Here is a 19046-nt window from a genome sequence, read left to right as displayed (position 1 = left end):
AGAAAATGAGGAGAGGCAGGTGGAGGAGAGGGGAGGCTTCTGGAGCTGTCAGCCTGGAGAAGCGGCCAGAAGTGGCCCCTAAAGATACCAGTGCACTTGGGACAAAGAGAAACTGTTTAGGACGTGGCTTACTCATCAGTGGCATCTTGCTCAAAGGAGGCACCCTGTGGGACTTGGAGCAGGTCAAGTTTGAGGTCAAGCAAGTAAAAGGAAAGACAAGTACACTGTCACCTAAGATCTACTAAACCACCTTTGCAGGGGTTTCCAGCAGGACTGAAGTAGGCTCCAACCTTGGAGAAGCCAGAGGGACCTAAATAAATCACAGCTCGTGACACCCGTGGTAGATCCCGTCCTACTGCCCGGTCTGCCCCATCATCCGGTCCAACTCTGCCCTGGGTGCTGCTGTGTAAGGACTCTTCCAACTCTTTCCTATCCGAACTTATTAATGATGAGAAAGAGGAGAAACCTTGGCCTGAAATTTGAATTCTGGAAAATCATCTTCTACACAATCATTTCTCTAACCGTTTTTATGAAATACATACACACACACAAACACAGACATGCACGCACACACAGGGTCCACCTAGAGTAGATTCTTTTAGACTACAAAAAATATTTTAGGGCTACTGATTGAAAGGGGACATGCCCCTGATATTTATTGCAATGTTACCAACAGTAGCCAAATTATGGAAAGAGCCCAAATGTCCATCGACAGATGAATGGATAAAGAAGATGTATGTGTATATATATGTATATATACACAGAGAGAGAGAGAGAAACAATGGAATATTACTCAGCTATCAAAAAGAATGAAATCTGGCCATTTGCAGTGATGTGGATGGAGCTAGAGGGTTTTATGCTAAATGAAATGAGTCGGTCAGAGAAAGACAAATATGTATGATCTCACTCATATGTGGGATTAAGAAACAAAACAGATGGACACAGGGGAAGAGGAAGAAAAAGAGAGAGGGAAGCAAACCATAAAAGACTCCCAGTGATAGGGAACAAACTGCAGGGTGATGGAGGGAGGGAGGTGGGGGATGGGCTAGATGGGTGATGGGCTAAGGAGGGCCCGGGATGTGACGAGCACTGGGTGTTGTACGTAAATGATGAATCACTAAATTTTACATCTGACACCTATTTTACCGTATATGTTAACTAACTAGAATTTAAATAAAAACTTGAAAAGAAAAAAAAAAGAAATATTTTTGGACTACTATAAATAGAGATCTATTAGGACTAAGGTCAATTTTATGCCTTCAATATGGACTGTGTTTATTTCTGATTGTGGTACCCTGATGCGTTTTCAAGGCTTAATACAATGGGGGAGGTTATTTTTTATTTGATAATAAGTGTAGCAAAGATAACATCATTTTTATGACACAAATACATTTTAATGACCCTCTGGAGTCTGTGTTCCTTGCTCTTAGCTCCAGGTTGATGTGACAGTTAGAGATTCACTCAGCAGACTTGCGGCAATGGATTTTTATTACCAGTTCTTCACAGAAGCCCCACATCACAGTCCAAATGTGCCAAACTTAACATTGTAGACATGAGGTGCCCGAGAGGCACCCATCCCCAGAGCCCACCACCCCACCCCACACCATGAGCTGGGATTCAGCCCCATAGGAACATTTGGATTCTGACTTTGACTAGTTAATGTGATTTTGATTGTCACTTTATACTGAATCCCCGAGTGGGGCCATCTTTTAAAACCTTCTAATTGTTTAAATCTTGTTGCAAGAAAATGTTCCCTTCACAATCCAGGATTAGACACTAAGTGCCATTTACCAGATTATGGGGTCCCCAGTCTCTTAAATGTTTATTTATTCGACTTGAAGCTTTTCACATTTTTTTAAGGAAAACTGGAACCTCATTAAAGGGTATTAATTATGTCAGTATTTGCCAGACACCACTCGAGGAAAGCAATGTTTTTTTTTTTTAATTTAATGCAGAGCAAAATCAGTTGGATTAAAAATGTCCTTTCCATTATTTAACATTATTTCATTTAACATTATTTCATTATTCCATTATTTAACAACCAAGCGGATGTCTTTAGGTTAGATGGTCTTGTATTCCTTTTTTCCACAGCAAGTTCTTTATGTCTGGCTCTTTTTTTTTTTTGCCAAATTTGCTTTCCTACGAGAAACTCTGAGGATGTTCAAAAAGGCTCTAAGTCTCTGGGAGTTTGGACAGGGTCATAGTGATGCAGGAAGGACAATGGACAGTTTTCCATGATTCCCCAGGAGTCCCATGAAGGGAAGTCACACTGACAACCCAGCAAGTTAAGTGTGACATGATATCGGTGATGGTTGTTTTGTTCTGTTTCTGTGGAGCAGTCGGTGTGGGAGAGATGAAAGAGATGTTAGAAATGTCATATATTTTTGTCTCCCAAAATCAGGTGATTTTCCTGGAGGCCATGGGCCTAGTCCTGTTGGGGGTCATTCCTCCACCTTCTTAAAGTTGTAGGAAATTCTATGGGTTCCTTCTGAACAGGGAACTCTGGAGAGGCCTTTGGTCTTCAGATCTCAGTAACCATCCCACAGAGACCTGTCCAATTTGCCAGGTGTCTGGAAGACCAGATGTTCTCACGGGCCTGAGACTGGCCTCAACCGAGGCCATCATGCCCTGTGGTCCTCGAGTCCTGGACTCTTGCCGAGATCCCCCTACCAACCTGTCAGTGACCTCACCATCTGCTCTGCAAACACTGCGTAGGAATGGGGTGCTGGTCGCTAACATTCCCAGGATGGAGCCCTTTATCTTAACCAGATCTCTCCTCTCCACTCCCTCTCTTTGTTTCGTCTCGAGTATGGGTACGAGCATCACCCAACGGGGTGAACCATCTTGGAGGTGCTTTCCATTCCAGATATTACAATTCTGTGATTCCATCTTGTGTCCCTTGGTGCCCATGATGTGACTGAACGTGGTGACAACAGACTGACCGTGGTCATGGCAGATCCCACTCAGCTCACTCAGCTCCAGGCATCGAGGTGGCTGTCACTCTGCTTCTCCCCACCTCCATGGAATCAAGGGACCTTGACAGTGGGCCAGGCGCTCGAAGCTGCCCCAGAGCCCAGCTGGCACAGATGTTAGTCTGCCCGACTCATTCCAGTCCCTGCTGCACATCATCTGCCAGGACTGAAGGACAGTGAGGAGGTTTGGGAGCTCACGTGCCTTCTGGAAAGCAGGAGTGCATCAGATCCCAGCTGCCTCAATGCCTTTTAGCCTCTTCAGACGCCTGCTTGCAAGTTCATTTCCATTGCTCATTAACCTCTTTGGGAGAGATTAGTTCCAAAAGATTGAAAAATGGTTTCTTGCCTTTGAAGGGAGAATTTGCGGTTCTCAGCTTTTTCACGCCACGAAAGTGTTCGACTCCGGAAGGAGAGGCTGGGTCTGTTGAAGACGACTCTAAGCTGGTGTCTTCTTTGATGATGCAGTTCTGGGGAAGGGCGGGCGGGTCACACGGATTCACGTGCTATATTGACCGCAAAGGGTCCAAGCCCTGCATGTCCTATGGTGATTACAGAGCACAGTGACTGTCCCTTGCCAGCCCGTGTCTTTCCCAAGGAGCACCGTGGGAGCAGAGGGCCTGGGTCACTGCAGCTGGGAAGGGAGGGTTCGATTATCCACAGGAGAGAACTGCGGACCTCCCCAAATGGAAAAACTTAACATAGATGAATTTTTAATGGAAATCAATTTTGCTCCTCCAATGAGCCTTTCAGCTTCTTGGAAGATACAGACCGCTCCCTGTTGATTACTGACATTGTATTTCCTTTCTTTTTCCCCTCCCCACTTTCCCTCCCTGCCCTTCCAACCTGTTGGCAGCTGCCCGTACCTAGCAGTGAAAATCACCCCCGCCATCCCCGTGGTTGGTGGCATCCTCTTCTTCTTTGTGATGGGGACCCTGCTGCGTACCAGCTTCAGTGACCCGGGAGTCCTTCCACGAGCCACGCCCGATGAAGCCGCCGACCTGGAGCGACAAATAGGTAACCTTGAGGGGCTGCCCTTAGCCTTGAGTCCCTTCCCACCGGGGCTCAGTAGCCGTGTGGGAGGACGGGCCCAGGTGCCGGTGCAGGAGGGGCAGGACGGGCGCTGGACAGCGGCCCCAACCAGGGAGTTGTCCGAGAAGTCCTCGTTCCCTCGGTGGCAGGATGGGCTGAGTAGGAGGTGGGATGTGAAGTGATTGGAGGTCAGGCCAGGGGCTGGCGGTGCCACCCAACAGCGGCGCCTCCCTCACGATGCTCTGGGTCCTGATGTGTCTTTGAAACCCAAGCCCGGCTGAGAAAGAGCCTCTGTTCTGTAAGACCCGTCGTTGTGGGGGGCCACTCTTTATTCCCTTTACGAGCACCCTCCTTGCTGCTGGTTTCCCAGAACAGAAGCTTGGGGAGGTTACATCCTCCCCTGCTGTCTCATTGATCCAGCCTAGGACCCAGAACTTTCTTTATTAAGGCAACAAAGATATATGTTCATGGTATATGCAGAGATGAAGAGCTTTCATTTTTCCTTAGATATTGGAACCCTGTATTGAAATGTAAAAAGTTTACAGGAACCCATTTTAAACATATTAAAACAAATCCTAATCCCCCACAGGGTAAACTTTTAAGGTTCCCTTTTTAGTTAAAAAGAGAACTTCTCACTCTTAAAAGTTTGCATTTGTGAACGTGTAGCTTTGCAGTGACACTATGATAATTTGACAAGTGTGGCAGAGGGGTTGTGGTGACTCTGTGTGAATGTAAAGCTTAGCATGAAAATGCATCTGACACTTCCCTCCTGCTGTTCCTCCTACCATGTGGGCTTCTCTTCCCAGCCTCACTCAGCCAAAAGGCCCAGGCTTTCTGGTGTCAAGAGATAGGAGCATGGGTTCTGAGAGACAGCATGTGCTGTGGGCTGCCCTCTCCAGGCATCAAAGCATGGCTGTGTCCTCTGGGCATCTGCTTCCATCCTTCATCCCAGCCATGCAGAAGGGAAGCAGTAAAGGAGTTCATGACGGGAGCGTATGGTGGTGGTCTGCTGGCTGCAGCCTTCTTGTGTCCTGAGGCAGGCAAGCAGAGGAAGGAAGAATAAATAGTGGAGAGACAGTCTCTTTCTTAGCCAGTGCATCTTGGGATTTCAAGACATTAATTATATATTAATTCATAATTTAAAGTCTTACATTTATAGCATGTGAATCCTTTGTAAAGGCCATCCATGGTTATCCCTGAATTAACCATACCTAAGTAAGTTTGGGAAGAAGACTTTATTTTGACATTCATGTTGCAAATAAGGAAACAGAGTCCCAAGGTGGTTAACTGGGAGGAAGTGGCAAAGCCTCCCAGGTCTCCTGGGTCTCAGCCTTTATTCTTTCCAGGGTGTCAAGACTTGGGGAGGAGACTGGCCCAGTTTCCTTCAGAAACAGAACTGGGCCTCTGGAAACTGCATAACCTGTACCCACATCACCTTAGCACATAGATTGAAAACCCTCTACTCAAGCAGTGTGTTGAGTACCTTGGTCTTTACACTGGCCTTGAAGCATTTTCCTGCTGCAATCCTATTTTCTTTCCTGCCTCTCAGATAGTGCAAGGAGCATCTGTGAAATAAGCAAGTTTGGGAACCAGGAAAGACAAAGAGTGCCATTGAAATTCTCTATCACAAATGCAGATTCTAAGAGGCACAGAGTTTCTGTTCATCCTTGTTAATATTGAGGAAGTTGAGTGATCTACCAAAGTGCTTTTTTTCCCTTTGGCTTTGAGTTGATAACTTAAGAGTGGTTTTTTCAACATGAGTATTTTTAAAACCAGCTCTGCCCTACGCTCCCTGAGACACAGAATCTGTGAATGTACCAGATGAGGTAAAGGATGAAACCAAATCTTGTTTCAAAGGAGGGAGAGTGGAGGGTCTTTAAAGACAGGACAGCATGGCAGACTTGAGTGGCTCTGCATATCCTGTCACCAAGAGACAACAAGAAAACTGGACAAAACAATCACAGCCATTTCATGGGTCTAGAAGTCAACTGTATTGAGGGACAGTTATTCATGAAAATCTAGTGGACTTTGGATAAGAATAGTGGGTGTCTGTGATAGTCTCACCTGGGGCTGGTCTAGTGCCCACCTGAATTCCAAAGGTAAGGAAGTTCTAGCTGGACAGGGCAGACTCTGAAAACCAGCAGCTTACCTGTCTGAGGGGCTAATTTGCTTTGGAGGGAAGTACGGGAAAAAATCAGTAACTGAAGTTTCCTCTTAAGAAACTAGAAAAAGGGCAAACTAAGAGAAAGCTTTAGTAAGACCATATTGAAGATGAGAGTGGAGGGATGCCTGGGTAGCTCCATTGGTTAAGCATCTCCCTTTGCCTCAGGTCATGATCCCAGGGTCCTGGGATCAAGTCCTTTATCCGTCCTCAGTCTGGCACTTTGCTCATGGGGGGAGCCTGCTGCTCCCCCTACTTGTGCACTCACTCTTTTTCTCTGACAAAAAAATAAATAAAATCTTTAAAAGAAAAAAAAAGATGAAAGTGGAAATCAATGAAATAGAATACAGAAAACAACAGAGAAAATCAGTGAGACCGAAAATTAGTTCTAGAAGATTAACAAAATTGACAAATCTTTATACTATTCGCCATCCCTTCCAAAAAAAGACACAGAGAAAATACAAATTACCAAAATCCGGAAGGGAAGCAGAGGCATCACTATTGACCCTAGCATATTAAAAGGATTTCAAGTTTATGCCACAAATTAGGCAATATAGATGAATGGACAAATTCTCAGAAAGCCAAAATTACCTAAAGAATGACTCAAAAAGAAGTAGAAAAGCTGAAGAAGCCCATAACAAATAAAAAATCAGCCGTCCATATGTAGAAAGATGAATTTGAATCCTTACCTCACACCATACACAAAATTTAATTCTAAATGGATCATAGACCTCAATGTAAGAACTTAAATTCTAAAACTTCTGAACGGAACATAGAGAAAATTTTCATGACCTTGGGTTAGGCAAAGCATTCTTACAAAGGGGTGCCTGGGTGGTTCAGTCAGTGAAGGGACCGACTCTTGATTTCAGCTTATGTCATGATCTCAGTGTCCTGGAATTGAGCCCTCCTGGGCTCCATGCTCAGCACAGAGTCTGGTTGAGGATTCTCTCTCTCCCTGTCCCTCTGTCCCTGCCCCCACCCCACTTATGCACATGCATGCTCTCTCTCTCTCTAAAATAAATAAATCTTTTTTTTTAAAAAATAGTTCTTACATAGATACCAAAAGCATGATCTGTAGAAAGAAAAAGATAATAAATTGAAGTTCATCAAATTAAAATCTTTTGTGCTTCAAAAGATACCATTAAGAAAATAGACAAGACACAGACTGGAAAAAGTATTTGCACATCATATGTCTAATAAAATCTTGTACTTGTATCTAGAATACATTAAGATATCTTACAACTCAATAATACGAAAAACAACCCAATTAAAAATGAGTAAAGGATTTGCACAGACATTTTTCCAAAAAAGATCTATGAATGGCCAATGAACACAAGAAAAGAAGGATATGCAAATCAAGACCACAGTGATGTACCACTTCACACCCACTGGAACAGCTCTAGCCGGAAAGACTGACAATAACAAATGTCACTGACGGCCTGGAGAAATTGGAACCCTCGTGCATCACCAGTGGGGTAAAATGGTGCAGCCACTTTGGAAAACACATCCTTAGAATTCCTCAAGACTTTAAGCATAGATTACCATATAACCCGACAAGTCTGTTTCTAGGTATATACCCAAGAGAAACGAAAACCTATGTCCCTGATGTGCATTGTATAATACCCCCCAACTGGAAGTAACCCAAATGTCCACCAGTGGGCAAACCGATGAACCATACGTGGTATAGCCACACAGCAAATTCCCAGTAAGTGATGAAAAGGAGCCCCGTGCGGACATATGCTACAACATGAATTAGTGGTAAAAATACGCCAAATGGAAAAAGCCGGATCGGAAGGCTACCTGTTGTGTAGTTCCGTGTGTATGAAATGGCTTTAGAGACAGAAAGCAGAGGAGTGATTGCCTGGGGTGAGGGCACGGGTGAGGGTCGCCGTACTTGGACGTGAGAGAACTTGCTGGAATAGTGAAAACAGTCTAAGAGTGGACTGCGGTACCAGTGGCACGGCCCGGTGCGTTTATGGAAGGTCGTGTTACTGCATGCTTCCAGAGGGTAACTGTTAGGTTGGCAAGTTACAGCACAAGAAAGTGTCTGAAAAGGAGGAGGAGAGGAAGGAGAGAGGAGGAAGATGGGGCAGCAGCAGAAAAAGGCCCACTCGCCTCTGGTTGTATGGCGTTAGGCTAGTTTTCAAATGGGAATAATAACCCTTATCCTATAAGGTTCTTCTCGGGATCAGCTCAGTAAATGATCGTGGGTTTTTGTTTTTGCATTTTTAAAAAGAAAAATTCTTCTCTTTTCCCAGCCAGCTCTCTCCTCACCTCCCACATGCATAGACTGTCATAAAAGAATTCTCCACCTGCCACGTGATAGGATGAAATGGCTGAGCTGGTCTAATTCTTTATTAGGAGTCCTTCCGTGTGTTGCTTGGCCGTGGAGAATAAGATTATGTCTCAATGAAGTCTTAGCACATTGGTTTTATGCTATCTAACTGAAAAAGGGAAAAATGAAAATTAGATTTGGAAACTTCTTATTATTAGTTATTAATTCTGATTGTCTATAGATCTCTCCTTATAGAAGCCCACGGTAGCCGCTTGAAACCAGCCATCAGAGTAACTGAATGAAGCTGTGCCAAGGGGTTGGGGGGACCAGTTTCCCTGTCTTCAGGTTTCGGGAGGGGAGGAGGTGGTGAGGAGGGGGACGCTGTGTCTCAGAGTCTGTTACCGTCTCTTGAAAGGACTTACCCTTCTTTTCTTCTGAAAGACCTTTCCTGGTTCATTACCTTGCAGCTAAAACGACGTCCCAGGATGGCGGTGGTGGGGCGGGGTGGGGGAGGGGTGCAGGGAGGTCTCACTGGGGTCCCTGGAGTCCTGCTGGGAAACATGACACTTGGGAAACTCTGTTTTTTCGGTTCACTCAGGGAGGATAAGATACAATGCAATGGATTCAGGGCTTGAAAGAAATGATGAGACTGTCTTGGAAGTCACCGGGTCAAAGCATTTCAAGTAGGGCTAGACCTTTCCAGGGATCAAAATGGGGGAGAGCGGCGGGTCTGCCTCTCTGTTTTTCATTATGCGTATCGCCTCTTCCCACGCCTCGACAGTCGGACAGTCCAGAGGACCCCAAGAGAGGGAATCCGGGAGAGGCCAAAATGCGAACTCAGCTTGTCGGGATCCCAAAGCGAGGCTGGTTCCTTAGGAAAATCTCTCCCTGTGTCATCGAACCCTGACACCCGGAGTTCTTAGGTACAATACCAAAGGCAGGATCCGTAAAAGGCAAAGAGATAAATTGACCAAAGATCATAGGGTTGCTTGGAGAAGGTCGAATCCAATCCAAGGAAGCAGGGCGGTCTTCAAACAACTCACCTGGGCTGCGGCAGGGGCAGAATCTGAAGAATTATTGCCTCACTCTGCCCCTTTTATCGGGCAGTTAGAGTAGGTGAGATGCAATAGGCACGAGGGTCTCCCTTCTCTCTCCATCTCCCTCTGTCTCTTTCTCCCTCTCTCCTTTCCCCTCTCTCTTCCTCTATGCCCTCCTGGTCCCCCTCCTCCCCTCCCCCCTCCTTCCCCTAGTTCTCTTTCTCCCCCTTCTCCTCCCCCCACTTCTCTCCTCCAATTTCTCTTCTTCCCCTACCCCCTACTCTCCCGCCAGACTCCCATCAACAACTTTTCTTGAAGTACACAGCACCAACCACCATTTCTAAGATGAAAGTTTCCCTTTCATCATTTCTCAAATTAGTCCTTGGTCTGGACATCCTTTAGATGAGATGTTTAGGAAGCAGGATGGTTTCCTGACCCGAGGAAACACGGGCCAACCAGCCTCGGTTATGCCCCATCCCACAGAGTGTGATTCCTGGAAAGAGTTCCATGGGAACAGGATATCTTCACCCGCCAACTTGACTTGCTGGAGTTTGTTTTGTTTTGTTTTTTCCCCTAGAGACATCTTAATTCTGTGTTTAAGAGTAGAAACACTTTAATTGGATTTTAACAACATTGATGGATTTTTGTTGAAGAAAATACTTCCTGAGATTACTCTAAGCCAATTGAAGACCTTTATCAATGTTCTGTAGTGTAAAGCTCCTCTATTTCCAATTTTCTCCCATCTCGATGTTTTACTAAAATGATTTTACTAAAATCATTTTAATTGGAGTAATTTATTTTCTGCATAAAATTTATAACTAAGAGTTGTTTCTCATTCGGGTCTTTTTTATATCCTGAAAGTTGCCATTAGGAATTTTCTTACAGAACTATGATTTCTACTAAGACAGATTTTCCTGGTGATTTCATGTTTTAGAGTCAATACTGGTTTCTTTTTGCGTTGGTTATTTCTACTGGTAATACTCACCATAAAATTGCTTTAAAATGTGATGGTTCCATTTATTTTTGGCCTCAGGCTACATGTGTTGTCTGTGATGGATATGTGGTTAAACCTTCCTGACACTTGGAGTCACTTTGGGTAATGCACACTAGATGCCCACAGTATAGAACATCCAGAAAGAGAAGGAGCAGGATCCCTGGTGGTTAATTTGATTGGGTTTTGCCAGTTTTCTTTCCAGAAGGTGATATTTTCTGCTCCTTTTCCCCAAATCCTGTCTGAATCTCTCTGCTCACCTCCGAAATCTTCCCAGTATATCTGTGTAATCATTCTCTACTGTGGACATTTCGGCTTTTCACGAACATTCGGCCAGCCTTGGCAACTCTGTTCAGACTTGAACTACACCTGCCTGGGTGGGATTCCTTCTGCCTTTGCCATCCTCTCTCCCCAGCTGCTTGCTTCCTGCCCTGTTCATTTCCTGTTTTATTCACAGGAAAGCCAGGGCTCAGAAAGGAAAGTGATTGGCCAAAGGTCATTTGACCAGAGCTAGAAACGCAGGCCCGACTCCCATTACCCCGCCCTGCCAAGTGCTTTTAACCACGGCCCACCATCTCACTGCTCTGGGGAGCCAGGCCCCGAGCAACAGATTTCTGGTCTTACTGGAACAAGTAGCACTTCCCATTGCCCCTAAGTTATTTTCTCTCCCCCAGACTGTCGGCACCATCCAGCTTTCCCATCCTGTTGGCTGACTCCTCTGTCACCCGTGGCCTAGAAATAGAGAGCCGTGGCCAGCACATTGCGGCCATAGGGCCTGCTTCTCAAATCCCAGTTCGGTGGAGAGAGTAGAAACACAGGGAAAGTCCCGACAACCTCATGCCCCTCTTGAAACCGCCTGCAGATCCAGGGGCCTTCTGTCCATTGGGACTCGGGCTGATGTCCCGTGATGCTCGTGGAGGAGTTAAGGGGAGGGAGAGCAGGGTGTCCTGGGTGTCCCACCCAGAAATTCCAGAAATACAGTCTGGAAGAGACAAGACATTTGAAGAAAATGGCATCCGAGGACTAAAACAAAAGATGTCCTTGTTTAAGGGAAAATGCTAGAATCATCTAGAGCGTGCAGGTGCCAGGGAAGGGTAGGCAGTGATTCTCCCACACCAACGTGGGGTGGCAACTCAGAATGTCAAAATTCCTGATTGTCTCTTTAAAAAAAAAAAAAAAAAGAAAGAAAGAAAGAAAGAAAGAAAAAGAAAATCCAGGCCTGGGAGAGCTGGGAACCAGATGTCACAATTCAAAATTGTGGTATTTGGGGAAATACCACAAGATTTTGAAGGCTCTAGTTCTGAGGGAAGGAAGGAGCCAAAGATTTTTGTTTTTCCGAAGGATCTGGGAGCCTGGGTGTTTTTCATCCAGGATGTTCACTGAAGCCTATGTTATTCCTTCTTCCTGTAGAAACACGAACTTGGGGGAGTGTACCATGTGTTGGACCCGAGGCCAGTTTCGGATGTAAATGCATTTGCTTGTTTGTGAGGTTAGGACAGTTTCCTGTGATGGTTGGAGTGGAGAATTAGGACGACAGGGAAAAGCACCCAGCAGCTCCCCTCCTGTGCGGGTGCACGTTACAGAACCGCCTGCCTCACTGTCCTCCAGACAGCTTTGTGGGGGGCCAGGGGTATTTTCCTCCCTTGGACAGGAGGGGAAACTGAGCCAGAGGCACTTGCTGAGGTCACACTTTCTCGTTGTCACTGCCCTAAGCCTCTGAATCTGAATTCCTAAATCCACATGGGTATTTTGGTGACCTGAAGCCACTGGGCGTCTCTTTTAATATAATAAGTCTTAACAAGTTGAAGGTTTGACTTACTTACATAAGTGTCCACACGGACAGGTTTGGAATCTATTCTAGAAAATTAATGAACCCTCCCTCAAAGCAAAGGTATCGCTTCCTGGCAGATGAGGGGACTCTCTCTCACTGCACGAATGTCCCATTCTTTTTTTTTTTTTTTAAGATTTTATTTATTTATTTGACTGAGAGAGATCACAATAGACAGAGAGGCAGGCAGAGAGAGAGAGAGAGAGGGAAGCAGGCTCCCCGCTGAGCAGAGAGCCCGATGCGGGACTCGATCCCAGGACCCCGAGATCATGACCTGAGCCGAAGGCAGCGGCTTAACCCACTGAGCCACCCAGGCGCCCCGAATGTCCCATTCTTTACAGTCTGTTAGGTCAGCAACAGGATGGCACACAGCAGTATTGACACACATTGCCGGAAGGAAGGGAGGGAGGAAGGAAGGGGTAAAAAGAAAAGAAAAAGAAGAAAGAAGAAACGTACTGTAATTATAATCCGCTCTCATATACAAGGCTGTGCAGCGGGGAAGATGACCGAACCAGGGTGAGGAACAGGCCAGCTGCAAGAGGGCAGAGAAGCCAGAAGCTGTAAGGACGGGAAGGAAAGGCCCAGGTGGCCCCAAAGCAATGGAGAAATCGAGACCCCGTGGTTTAAGAACAGGCCTAGAGGAAAGAGCAAGGGTCAGGTGTGCGTTTGTGGAAACTGGAGGCCTGCCCTTCCCCAGCCAGCGGCACTGAGCTGGGCATATCCTGTCGATGAAAGAGCTCGGCAACCCAGCTCCCGGACTCCAGGTAGGCCTGTCCTCAGCAGCGCTCTGAGTCATGGAACTTTCCAGCTTCAAGGGGCTCAGCAGTGGTGGAGATCACCGTGGACCACTCCTTTGGTTTGCAGACAAGTGAGCTGAGGCTCAGAGGGAGGCAGGTGCAGATACCTATCGTTTGCCCCTTTTCTTCTGAAACCGAGTCCCTAAATCCTTGCTACAACATCTCCTGGGAGCTTATTAGAAATGCAGAGCCTCAGGCTGCACCCCACTTACCGACTCTGAATCTGCATTTTTAACAAGACCCTTGGAAGCCGAGAAGCACAGCCCTGTTGCCTCTTGCTCTCAGCCGGGGGCCGGCGCGCAGCCTCTTCGATCCTTCCCCCATCAGTGTTTGCTTCCTCTCCTCCTAAGCTCCCAGACTGCCAGGATTTCAGGAGTGTGGCTAACTACAAATTCATTTACTTTGAGCATTCGGTGTAGAAGTCTCCTGGCAGTGCCTGCGAGTGGCTTCTTTTCCCTTATTATTACTTCCTAATGATAACTGTATGATAAATACCTTCTCTTTTGGTGGTGCTTTACGGATTCCAAAGTCCCTGTGTGCTTTTGTTATCAGTAAAATGTATGGTTATGAGCCCAGGCTCTTGAGCTACGTTGCCTGAGTCGGCATCCCAGCTCTTCCATTTGCTGTGTGACCCTGAGAAGTGCTTTAACTTCTCTGAGCCTCGATTTAAGTGCATATCAAATAGACCCTCTGTGTGCAAAGATCCATTCCAATGTTATCACCCTGCGAGGCTAGAAATAAATCCCTCCTCCTCCTTGGCTTGACCATGAAAATCCGGGAACCTGAATATTCTAGGTCATTTAGCCTGTGAACTACTTAAACAAGAAGAATGACATATTCTGGGAATAATTTTAGATCGCAGAGCTGCCCGCACATCCGTGTAAACCCTGGAAGCGAACTGTAGGTGCATGAAACAGGAGATAAGTTGATTCCCGGGAATAGTACTGTCATTCTTCCTTTCACTGGCTGTCCCTGGGAGGGTGACGCAAAATGATGGAACGATGGCTCTTCCGACTGCAGGAATGAGTCAGTCGATCAGTTTTAGGGGGGAGTCAACAATAACGCGCTTCATCCAAGAACGGGCAGGGCATGTGGGGCAAAACAGGCTCTGGAATGGCAAGGCGGCCACGCTGGTGAGCGTGCAAGGCACGAGGAGGAGGGGAGAACGAGAATGGCTTTTCAGGAAAGAAAGCCCGCTGGAGGAGGTTAATCAGAAGAGTGGGAAGCCTCTTTGTGCCTGGAAGTGGGAGGCATTTTCTCATTAAAGTGTAGAGTAGCATGAAAGGCTGCTCAGGAATCAAAGGAAACAAAGCACCCAGTGAGGAGAGAGGAAATGGACCAGGGACAGGAGGCGGGCTGGGAGGAGACGGGCTGAGCAGGTGCAGGGCCTGCCAAGGATTAGGGGCCCAGCGGGGCAGGAGAGGAGACTTAGAGAACGAGCACTGGTCAAAGAAGCAGTAGGCATTCCCTGAAGTTTTCTTGGGAAGAGCTTTTCTCTCTTTTTCTCACTCTTGTTCCCCTTCCTGTCTCTTTCTTTTTTTTTCTTTCTTTCCTTCCTTCCTTCCTTTTTTTATTTTATTTTTTTTAAGTCTAGGGAACCCTCCCACATTCTGCTTCATAAAACATCTGCATGTTTTGCGTCTTTTGTGGCTGGAGTCTACGCTAGGGATCCGACTTAACGGAGAGCCTCTTGTTGAATAACCTACTCTTAGTGTCTCTGCTTATCCCTTACCTGGCCTTGACGCCCCTATATCATTTATAAGCTTTCATGCTCTGTGATGTCAGTGGGGTCTGTGAGTCAATGAAACTTTGCCACAGGGGCGCCTGGGTGGCTCAGTGGGTTAAAGCCTCTGCCTTCGGCTCAGGGCATGATCCCAGGGTCCTAGGATCGAGCCCCACATCGGGCTCTCTGCTCAGCAGGGAGCCTGCTTCCTCCTCTTTCTCTGCCTGCTTCTCTGCCTACTTGTGATCTCTGTCTGTCAAATAAATAAGTAAAATCTTTAAAAACAAACAAATAAACAAACAAACTTTGCCACAATGATCTCCCTCCAAAACTTTGTTATAATCAAACCAACTCACTCTTGGCTTTCCAAGTGATCTTTCTCCCTCCTCCTTTAGAATCTAATGCTGGAGGGTAGGGACTGACAGCCAGTTTGGGGGGTGGGGTGGACGTGTGTTCTAGCCCCCTTGCCTTCTGTGCCTGGGGAAACTCAAGACTGAGTAACCTATGGGAGGGAGATAAACTGTGATTTTGTGTCTCTGGTGGCCAAGTTCTGAGGTTCGGAATGGTTGCCTGAGAGTAGGAGTAGATTAACATCTGCTGATTTGTCCAGAGTCTGGGGCAGGTGTGAGGGCTCACTTGCAGCCAGGACTCAGAGGGTAGGAGGCATATGGTGGGAGAATGGGGGAGCCCCTCTCGTGAGGGAAAAATTCCTCACATTTTTCATTTATCCAAATTTACTTGCATAAACCCCCAAAAGAAAACTCTAACTTGCAGAAGTGGGCAGAAGTGAAGACCATGTATTTGGAGACTGCAGATGAAGACTGTCTAGGAGAAAACAAGACAAGTGGACGAGTGCCGCATTACCATCAAAATCTGGAGTGCGTACTTCAGAAAAATCTCTTTAATTTCTTCTAAGAATGGAAACTTCAAATCCAAGCGTCCTTGAGTGAGTGATGGATGGGTTGCTCCTTGTACTCAAGAGAAAGCGGTAGAGTAGAAGTGGACTGAACCCTCCTGCGGCTCTCACGCGGCTACACGAAACACACTTGGACGACACTGAGCGGCCCAGGGACACCCAGGTGGCTCACTTGGTGATGCGTCCGACTCTCAGATTCCAGCTCAGGTCATGATCTCAGGGTCGTGAGATCGAGCCCTGTGGTGGGCTCCACGCTTTGCTCAGCGTCTACTTGGGATTCTCTCCCTCTCCCTCTGTGCCTCCCCTCACTCTCTCTCTCTCTCTAAAATAAATAAATCAATAAAATCTTCCAAAAAAAAAAAAATACTGAGCAGCACATCCAATAGAGATATAATGCAAGCCAAATGTGTAATTGTCAATTTTCCAGTAGTAACATTTAAAAAATGAAAAGGAACAGGTACAATTAATTTTAATACTATATTTGCTTTAACCAGGGTATCCAAAATATTATCATTTCAACACGCATTCAATATCAAAAACTACTAATAAAACATTTTACGTTCCTTTTTTTAAAAAGTTTGGTTTTGAATCTTCCCAGTGTTATTTTGCATTCACAGCATCTTCGGTGTAGACTACTCACATTCAGTGTAGACGACTCACATTCCTGGGCCTCACACGTGTCTATTGGCTAGCATATTAGGCATCACAGATTTAAAGGACCCAGAACTGGGCCTAAATAGTTGTTAGAATCTCTCAGAGGTATTGGTATTGTCTATCTTGCTTCAGATCCCTTCGGAGCAAAGCTTGGGAGAATGGCTTTTAACATCACCATTTCTTTGAAGAACCTCATACATGCATTCATTTTTCACGTATTCAACATATACTTGAGTCCTTACTCAGCACGAGCCACTATAATAACGGAAATTATACTCTTAGCAGAGTTCTTTTCGTTTCTCTCAAGGTCATTGTAAAGTTGTAAATGATGGAATCATCTGGAATACCTGAGCAGAATCATTTTTGTTTTTAATGACATTTAAGGTTGTTTTTTAAGATTTTATTTATTTATTTGACAGACAGAGATCACAAGTAGGCAGAAGCAGGCAGAGAGAGAGGGGGAAGCAGGCTCCCCGTGGAGCAGAGAGCCCGATGCGGGGCTTGATCCCAGGACCCCATAATCATGACCTGAACAGAAGGCAGAGGCTTAACCCACTGAGTCACCCAGCCACCCCAACGTTAAAGTTTTTAATATGGTGAGATTCTGTGCTGTAGATGAGGCCACCGGTTCTGACCCCCGAACTCGCAGCAGAATCACTGAAGGGCCTGCTCAGACAGATGCCCCACCCCAGAGTGTCCGAATCAGGGGACTGCAACGGAGCCTGAGACTTGGCGGGAAGCAGGCTTGCCTTCCCGTGCCTCACGGGACAAGTTTGCCTTTCACCTCCTATCAAAGGATTGCTGACGCCTGAACCACTGGGAGCTGCTGTCTGTCCTCCGCAGTGTGGGGTTACCCTCCTCATGTATGTCTGTCCCGCGCTCCTCCAGAGCCAAAAGTCCTAGCAGGAGGACCCCCCTGGGGCTTCTGTTTTACAAGATGTAAATCTCCGACCCTCACTCAGGTGCAATGGACCCATTTAAGAGGGTGAGAGCTGGCCAGGCCAGGGGTCAGCCAGGCCACAACTTCTGCCCGGATGTGGCAGGCATCAGATGGCTGGCGACATGGTTGATTTAGAATGTTGCAAACACCCAGAGGAAATGCCTGCTCGGAATGGGAGCTTCTGATCCTTAATGAGTTTCTTTTTCAGTTTGTGTAACTTCCCGGTGGTCCAGGCCCGCCTTACTGAACTTGGAGTGTCGTCTGGGCGTCGTCTGGAAGGACAGCACCCCTCTCGCCAAGTCAGAGAGCTTTTGTCTAATTATTATTACAAATTCCACCCCAAATGCGTTATGTAATAGACTGGAATTCTAGGCTTTTCGAGCCAACAAATGAACTATGGGGATTTGGGATGGGGCTGCCCTCTGTTTTGCAATCTGCACAGAGAGGTTTGTTACAAGTCACAAGGTTGCCTATGGCTGTCGCTGCCTTTTCTCAGTTCCTCACCTTGGGCAGGAGTGGGTCAGGGGCTTGGTCATTGGGCTCCACAGAAACCCCCCACCCAGTTACAGTACTGCCGCGGGAAGTGCTGGTGGGAAGGAAGGTCTTTTCTTCCCACTCTTTATTTAGTTACCATCTTTGCAGGAAAGGCCTGTGGCAGACCAGGGAACAGTTGCCAGGGGTTCTGTTTACCTGTGCCTTAAACAACTATTTATTTTATTTCTTTGGTCAGAGGGCATGAGTCAGGGGTGAAGGGGCAGAGGGAGAGGGAAAGGGAGAATCTTAAGCAGGCTCCATACTCAGTGTGGAGCCAGACGTGGGACTCGATCTCACGACACTGAGATCATGACCTGAGCCCAAATTAAGAGTAGGACATGTCACCTACCGAGCCATCCAGGCATCCCTTGACATCAGTTTTAGATCCCTGATGCAACTTCCTGGCTGCCATTTCCATTCTAGAAAGAAGACACGTTTTCTCTGAGATTTGGATGACCAGGCTTGACTGTCTTCTAGGATATTAATCCCATGAATCCCAACCAAACGGTCAAGTTCTCAGAAAAGAACACAGATAAGAAATAGGTCACGAAGAGGCGGCCTGTGTAATTGTGTCTGATGTTGACAGGGATGAGGGGAGGGGGGCTCTCGCAGCCCCTCCTGTGGTGGGACAGACTTGGACTTGGTGACTGGACTTCTGAATTTTTCTCTCCACCAGCACAGGATGTTCCAAACGTTTATGTGGCTATTTTTCATCTTGTGATGCCATACCCCAGACCTTCGATGAAAAATATTCCTGGTCACTGTTTAATTAGAAAACTGATCATGATCAATTAATCAATTTTAAGCACAGCAGTGTCTTAGGGTCTGTGGAAGAATCAGAAGAAACCTAGCAGGAGGCTGGCATGCACCAGTGAAACCACCAAAGGGTTTTTTTGTTGTTTTTTTTTCTAACAACAGAAATCCATTTTTTCACAGTTCTGGAGGCTCCAAGCCCAAGATCTAGGTGTTACCAGGTTTTTTCCTCCTGAGGCATCTCTCCTTGGCTTCAGACAGCCAGGAAGGCTGTTGTTTTCGTTAAACAGGACCATCAACACGGACCGATGACTTTAGTTCAGGGTGACAGTCTTTGCGCTGTTGACATTTCGGGGCCAGAGAATTCTCTGTGGGGTGGGGGTGGGGGTGTCCTGTATTGGCAGGTGTTTGGCACCCGTCCCGAGCAAACTGTCTC

General features: G+C 46.5%; 1 protein-coding gene across 2 annotated transcripts in view; it reads left to right on the top strand.

Annotated features, from left to right (window-relative positions):
• ZDHHC14 (zinc finger DHHC-type palmitoyltransferase 14) overlaps positions 1 to 19046 on the top strand; it is a 265916-nt gene that overhangs the window by 153702 nt on the left and 93168 nt on the right. For both annotated transcript variants that reach the window (XM_046005509.1, XM_046005508.1), the window contains exon 2: positions 3826 to 3986. In XM_046005509.1, the coding sequence (XP_045861465.1) occupies positions 3826 to 3986 (161 nt within the window). The remainder of the gene's footprint in view (positions 1 to 3825; positions 3987 to 19046) is intronic.

This window comes from Meles meles, chromosome 5 (assembly GCF_922984935.1).
Source record: "Meles meles chromosome 5, mMelMel3.1 paternal haplotype, whole genome shotgun sequence".
Lineage (NCBI taxonomy): Eukaryota > Metazoa > Chordata > Mammalia > Carnivora > Mustelidae > Meles > Meles meles.
The sequence above is the reverse complement of the archived record's forward strand: the minus strand, read 5'-3'. Positions and strand labels throughout refer to the sequence as shown.